General features: G+C 27.5%; 1 protein-coding gene across 1 annotated transcript; it reads left to right on the forward strand.

Annotated features, from left to right (window-relative positions):
- Positions 1-582: 582 nt before the first annotated feature.
- Positions 583-1,196, forward strand: VNE69_12146 (putative SP-containing protein; the record flags this gene model as incomplete). The annotated part of the gene is made up of 2 exons (XM_065475234.1): positions 583-773; positions 1,097-1,196. 2 exons carry the CDS (start codon positions 583-585, stop codon positions 1,194-1,196), a joined length of 291 nt encoding a protein of 96 aa, XP_065331306.1.
- Positions 1,197-7,484: the final 6,288 nt, after the last annotated feature.

Here is a 7,484-nt window from a genome sequence, read left to right on the forward strand (position 1 = left end):
AAAGAAAAAAACGTGTACTGTGTTTTTTCGTTGTCTTTGATACAATTTTTTTTTTTTTTGCTAAAAAGAAATTTTTTATTTAAAAAAAAATCAAAAAATGGTTTATACAGTTCAATTTTTATTTTATAATATGAACAAATAATTATAACATAATAATCTTCATTGTTTTACAAATCAAGAAATAAAATTATATTACGCATTACTTCTTTAAAAGTCTGCGACGGCCATAACATTAAAAAAAACCAACAAACTTAATGCTCTCACATGAAATATAGATATTTGACAAAAATATAGCATTTTTTAGATTTGCTTAATGTTTCATATTAGCAAGCAAATTACAATAACTTTAATTGTTTTTTGGTGGTAACTTTAAAATTAAGTATAATAGTATTGTATATATTTAATAAATTTATTAAAAAAAATCATTAATTGTGCATTTACAAATAATGTATATTTTATATGCTTTTTTATATTGAATTGAAATTCTAAATCTTTTTTTTACATTCTTTTTAATTGAATTTGTTAGTAAAAATTTATTAAAAATAACTTATATAAACAGGTAGAAGGCCGTTGAAAAAGAATATGAGAAATTATTTGTTATTGATATTACTACAATTGAAAGCTATTAGTAGTTCGGATGAATCAGAACATGAATGTGAAGAAGAAATTGTATTTACAGAATCCGATGTTAGTTCTTTAGATGAATTATTTTTAACTCTTGTTGGCCTCGATAGAGAAATTGATAATATAATTGAAGAATTAAACAAACTGTTGTAATAAAATTATAGTTTAATTTAAATTAGCTTTTGAATGTAAATTTATTTTTCGATCGATTTCAATTTAAAATTGATATCAGAGATTGTTGATTTTATATTAATATTTTAAAATAAATGTTTGTAGGCGTATTTATCTTGTAACAATAGTATGAAAATAAAAAACTCGTTAAGTTAAAAAACTTGATGCCAGATTGAGCTAAAAATTCTATATAAAAATCTTGCAGATTCCTTAGATAAAGTTTAAATCGTCTTTACAAATGTCGTAATGCTGTTTTTTGAAAGTAATCTGGAAATATACATAACATGAAACAACGTTTAAGAAGCATTAATCTAAAAATTAGGAAAAAATTAACACTTAATATGGGATATAATGCTAGTTATATGGCTAAATATAGTACGAAAAATAAAACAATAATATAATATTCATTTTTAGTCATTTACCCGCGTCTGTAAAGACGAAAGGTAATTATTTTGCTTCGGATATTTTTATCTAGTCTTAAAGCAGTGTATACCGAATCAATCACATCTTAGCATTTTGATTCAACTTTGTTTGATAACTTTAGTTTATTATTTTTTTAATAATAATTATCATCAAAAGACACGGCCAAAAATAAAACCATTAGTATGCCAAATATTTTTTTTTAAAATTTGTTGAATTCTTGAGAGCTAGAAGAGTTAAACTACATTTGAAAACCATTCACAAATAAATGGTTGTAACGCAGAAAAAATTCATCGGAGGCGGGAAAACTTTAGAGACCGTATGTATTTTTTCTCAAAAAAACCTTTTATTGTAAATTATTAATTTCGACTTATAATCCCTTATAATGTAAAGTTGTTACTGTGATATTTTTGAGGCGCCAGTAAGCTGCAGAGATTATATGTGGCTGTTGTGTAGGTACGAAGATATTAACACACGGAACATTTTGTATCGTTTCAGATACTATATATGCCATATCTATTTGTAATGGATTTAGATAATGATTTATCCGATTCTCCTCAAGCCAAGTCAAATAAATGCTGCAGATCTTGCTTATTGGCAAGTTAAATTAAAGAGTTTTCATAGGTAAGAATCATACAGTAGTGATAGATGAGTCTCTCAATCTAAAATTCTTTAGTCCTTATGTAAATTTTCTTAATTCATAGATTAGCAAATAAAAGAAAGGTTAAGTTGTTTTTTTATGTAATATGCCATACTCGTTAATAGTGTATTTAAAATATATTGTCTAAGCAAGAGCAGCAAACAATAAATAGCAATCAAATTGAAAAAGCATGTCCTTTGAGCAAAACAAAAGTACGATGCATTGATCATTCTCTGATATATTCACAAACTGCTAATCTTAAACAAACAAGGAATTTACGGCGGAACGATCTGAGCCCGGACCTTTTTTTTCTGTCTTTAGGGGAACTAGAGAGAAACAAAAAAATAATAATAATAATAAAAGCATTTTACTCTAAAAAACTTCAATATTTTCAATAAAAATTCTTCTGAAACTCTTGATATTTTATATATTGCGCACTCTTTTCTCAATTTAAATTCCCCCAAACATGATCGCACTTACTTTGATCCGTTTTCTAGCAATTATATCCCATTTAAAATCGGCAAGCCGATTTTTCGGCCTTAGGCCGAAAAATCGGTCTTTCGGCCCAAAAAAAATTATTTTAAAATACCCCAATGGATAATTTATCCCACGAAGAACTGTGTGAAGTTCGTTCCAAAAGAGGAGGAAGAAAGATATTATATGCAGGACATGCGTATAATTTCAGATATAACGGAAAAGAAAAAATAATATGAAGATGTAGAGCAGAAAACTGCACTTCTAAACTTCATACAAATTTAGATTGTAGTTTTTTAAGCGTTACCCCCCACAACCACGAGCCAGACTTCGACAAAAATAAATTCGAATATTCCTACGGTCAAATCTTAAAACGGGCAGAGGAAACTGCCGAGGCGTCAAGAATTATAATTTTTGACGCGTTGAAAGAATATTCTAATGAAGCTTTAAAAAAACACCTGATATCTTTAGTATTAGGGATAGAATTAAGAGAATGCGAAACGGGAGGCATAGTTACTCAACTCCCGATAAAACCGATATCACAAATTCAATTAAATATTTGCCTACAGGCGAATTATTTGTGCAATTTGATTCTGGGATAGAAGATAAGGAAAGAGTCGTGATTCTTTGCACGCTAGAAAATTTAATTCACCTTGAGAATACTAAAACTGTTTTAATGATTGGTACTTTCAAGTTTGCTCCATCTAAGTTCAAGCAACTCTATACTCTAGTCGCGTATATCAATACTAAGTACATTCCTTTGGTATTTATACTAATGTTAAAAAAAATGAGGCATCATATAAGAAAATATGTGATTTTATAGTGGAAAAAGCACCAAATTTTAACCCTAAATGTTTTAATTTAGATTTTGAATTAGCACCAAGAAAAGCTTTCAAAACAGCTTTTCCTGCCGCAGTTTTCTATGGGTGCAATTTTCATTTTTCCCAGATTATTTATAGGAAAGTGCAAGAGTTGAAAGTGAGCACGTTGTATCAAAATGATATCGAATTTAAAATGAATATAAGAAGGATTTTAGCGTTAAGTTTTGTTAAACCTATTGAGGTTCTAAATTATTTTGGTCTGATTAAAGAAAAGCTTATGTCAAGGAGTGATAGAAAGAGATATGAAACAATTTTAGGATTTGTATTTAAAAATTATATTGACATTGACGCAGAAGAGATTTTATTTTGGAATGTTTAAAACCGAGTATTACATAAGTTACCAAGAACTACGAATAGTTTAGAAGGATTTCATAGATCGCTTGATAATCTTTTTACTGTAGCAAATCCGGATTTGGGTGTTTTTGGAGAAAGGTTACATGAGGAGCATTTGAAAAGCAGGCAAAAAATTCTACGCGCTTATTACAAGTTCTTTAAAGTAAATGAAAAGTGTAAAAATATATAAGAGAAATATATATATGATATTGTATCCAATTTTGAAACCATAGACGCGCTTGATTATTTATTTCAAATTTCATCTACTCTTGAATACCCTTTTACATTATTAAATTAATATTAGTTATTATGTTTAGTTTTATTGTTTTTTTATATTAGTTATTTTTTTTTATATTATTTATTTTTATTTAATTTTTATTTATTTATTTATTTATTTTTTTTATTTTTTTTTTTATTTTTTTTTTTATTTTTTTTTTTATTTTTTTTTTTATTTTTTTTTTTATTTTTTTTTTTATTTTTTTATTTATTTTTTTATTTTTTTATTTATTTTTTTTTTTATTTTTTTTTTTATTTTTTTATTTATTTTTTTTTATTTTTTTACTTTTTTATTTTTTTTAGGCCGAAAGACCGATTTTTCGGCCTAAGGCCGAAAAATCGGTCAGCCTTTTCTCAATTTAAATTCCCCCAAACATGATCGCACTTACTTTGATCCGTTTTCTAGCAATTATATCCCATTTAAAATCATGTCAGAATCCCTGATTTTATTTGTGGGCTCTGCTGCTTGTTTTTAAATCCTTAATCAGTGACTACAACGCAAAAATCAACTTAGTTAGATTTTACTTCTGCGGGATAAGATTTATGCATATCATTTATGCAAATAGTATTGTTTTATGTATTTTTGAAAAAAATGAGTCATCGTCAGGATAGTCCGTTAGGTTCTATCTCAATTCTAACCTTCCCTTAACTATTATACCAACCAACAATTACAGTTTTTGATTGTTTCAGTTCTTTTTAGTGGCGATTTGACATATTTACAATTACTATAACCCTTTTATAGGTCTGTGTCACTTCTTTAACCCTAAAATTTTTTGTTGTCATAAATTTTTCTTTTTCAGTGCTTCGTATATTTTTTTTAGCCCTGAAGACACTGGAAGCTGACACACGAAAATTTTTGTTTAAGTTTAGTGTAGACTGCTTTTCAGTAAATGAATACAGAACATACAAATAATTACGTATAAGTATTGGGGACTAGAAAATGAAGTTTTATCAGAAACTCCTATTGATGCTCTACATCCCCTTCCCCTACACTTAAACCGTTGTCAGTCTATGTAAGAATTGTCAGGAGTTAATACCACTATTCCAGGACAGTTTTTACATTCTAAGGCTGTTTTTAGTATATTTTCATTCACTAGCCAACATATTGACTTACGTAGGCCTTAGAATATTTTTGACCTACTGTCAAGTGACTCCAGACATACAATAAGAATAAAATGATTTTGAAAAAACTACCAAAAAACAAAAAAGTTTAAAGCTCAGGAAATTTTAACCCGAATGATATTTAAACAAATATGTAAAATTTCTACTCTTGGGGATATGGTTCGTAAAAAAACATGTCCTCGTTTTACAATCTGTGCCCGGATTCAGTACGTAAAAAATAGGGGGAGTCTGGGCTCGGGCCGTTGCGCCGAATTTACTTACACTAAGGGTCGAGAGCTATGTAAGGGGGAAGGGTCTCGCCCAAGACAAAATATCATCGCCATATGGAATTTTTTGTTGTATGGGGTTCCTGAAAATAACTAGGACTTTTGTATAATTATCGGAGAAGGGTTGTAGTTAAAAACATGTGTCCTAAAAACCTCTTAACACATTAAAATGCTCTCACTCTTTCCCCCTTGTCCTTATATACTTCTATATCGCTAAAGTCGTCTTTAAAATCCCCCTTTCGAACAAAATAAAAAACGAACTAATAGAAGCAAAATAATAAGAGTTTTAAACTATAATGTTATAGCACATAAGAAACTATAATAGATTAAGAACATTACGAAGGTGAGATGGCTAATATGTAAGATCTTTTGAGTATTTTTTTGCAAGCTTTATAAAGCGTGAATAGTGCATTGTCACAACTATTAGAAAATATCTAATCGATGTTTTGTTTTAAAAAAGAAAAGAATGACATCATCATTAAAAATTTAGAATACTACTTTATTTGTACTTTTACATTCTAAAATCTTCTACATTTCATAGGTGCGATACAAAATAACAGATTAAATATATAGTATTTTAATAATTTAAATAAAATTCCCCGCCCTATCTACAATGCACGCAGAAGTTTTATTTTTTTTTATTTTTGATATTCGAAATGGTAAAAACGCGAAGGAGTAAATATATATTCTATAATGTAAAAAAATGGTCTTATTAAAATCTAGTTTGCCATATAAATAAAAATAAAAAACAAACCCTCTTAAAAAAATATTGTTAATTTTTAGTTATAAATGTCTAAATAAAAATCTAATTATTTAAGAAATATTCATATGTAATGGATATTCTATTTTGCAATTGTTGGATGTGTCCCATACAATTTTATGATGTTTAAACGAATTTCAGCTTTGAAATTGCGGTGTTTAGAATATACTTACTAATTTATCCTTTTAATGTTTCATAAGTTTTTTAGACGAATACAAAAAGCATTATACAATTTTTTTAACATTGATAGGTCATTAAAAAATAAATACTATTAATTATGGTATATAAACTCATTAAATTAAATTTTTTTTAAATATAACTATTTATTTCCTACATAATATCATTTAAATCATTTTCATCCGAATACGATAATATTTGTTGTACAAAAAAATCCCCGATCAAAAGAAGGGGAAGCCAAATTGACGAATCAAAAAATATTGTTTTATGTAGTGTTCCCACCGGGGAGGCAATTAAATCGTAAAAAGTACTTCGTAACGCCGAAATTCAAATTCCTTGTTCTTTTATTATAATATATTTATTTATTGTTGTTTATGATCTTACATTCTCTTAATCTATTTGTGGCCGTGTAAAACAAAGAGAAAAACACTTATATAAAATATTTTATAGTCTAAAATTTTTGCGAAAAAAATAAAACATGCGTCAAAAAAATGCAACCGACCCCCCATAGGAAGGCGATTTCTTTGTAAAAAAAAACGTAAAGAATCCTTTCTGTAATGCCGTTTTGGCATTTAAACTATAATTATTTTTATTTAGTTGCCCGGGGGATATTGCTGTTCCTTCTAAAGGGGGATGGGATGGACTATACTCTTCAGTTGTCTTCTCTGGTATAGTTTGTTTCTTTTCTTCTAATGTCAAACTTAAAATTAGGCGTAGAATAAAAGGAAATATTTATACCAAATGTTTTCTAGCAAAAAAGCATTTGAAAGATAAGAAATAACAACAAAATCAAGTGGCAAAAAATGCTGCCATGATACTACAGATTATTTTATTGTTATATTTCATTTTTTTCTGGGAGGTTTTTTTGTTTTTTTTTCTGCTTCAACTTTTATAGGGACATACATACAAATTCAATAATAAAATTATATATATATATATACATGAAAAGAGGCACTAAAGTGCCGGCCCTAGTGGCAACAGTGACTTGGTATAATGTGTATATGTGTCTTTTTCCATATATGGCTTTTTATTTGCTAGTAAAATCGTTTACCATCATGATATACCTTTAATAAATAATGTTTAGTGTATTATGTTTAAAATAATCTCTCCGTGCTTTTCATAATATTTTTGGATGGGTAAAATATTTATTATTTAAAGTAAATATTTTACAGTACGCACCCAGGCCAAGTGACTACGATAAAGTAATTACAAATAATTATATAACAAGATCTATCCTGCGACATGTTGGTTTATTTTTTAGCTATCAATTTAATTAATAAAATTTTTTAATTTTATTCTTAATTTTTCTCCTAATATTGTAAAAAGGCAATTTTTTATAC

This window comes from Vairimorpha necatrix, chromosome 12, assembly GCF_036630325.1.
Source record: "Vairimorpha necatrix chromosome 12, complete sequence".
NCBI classification, from domain to species: Eukaryota; Fungi; Microsporidia; family Nosematidae; genus Vairimorpha; species Vairimorpha necatrix.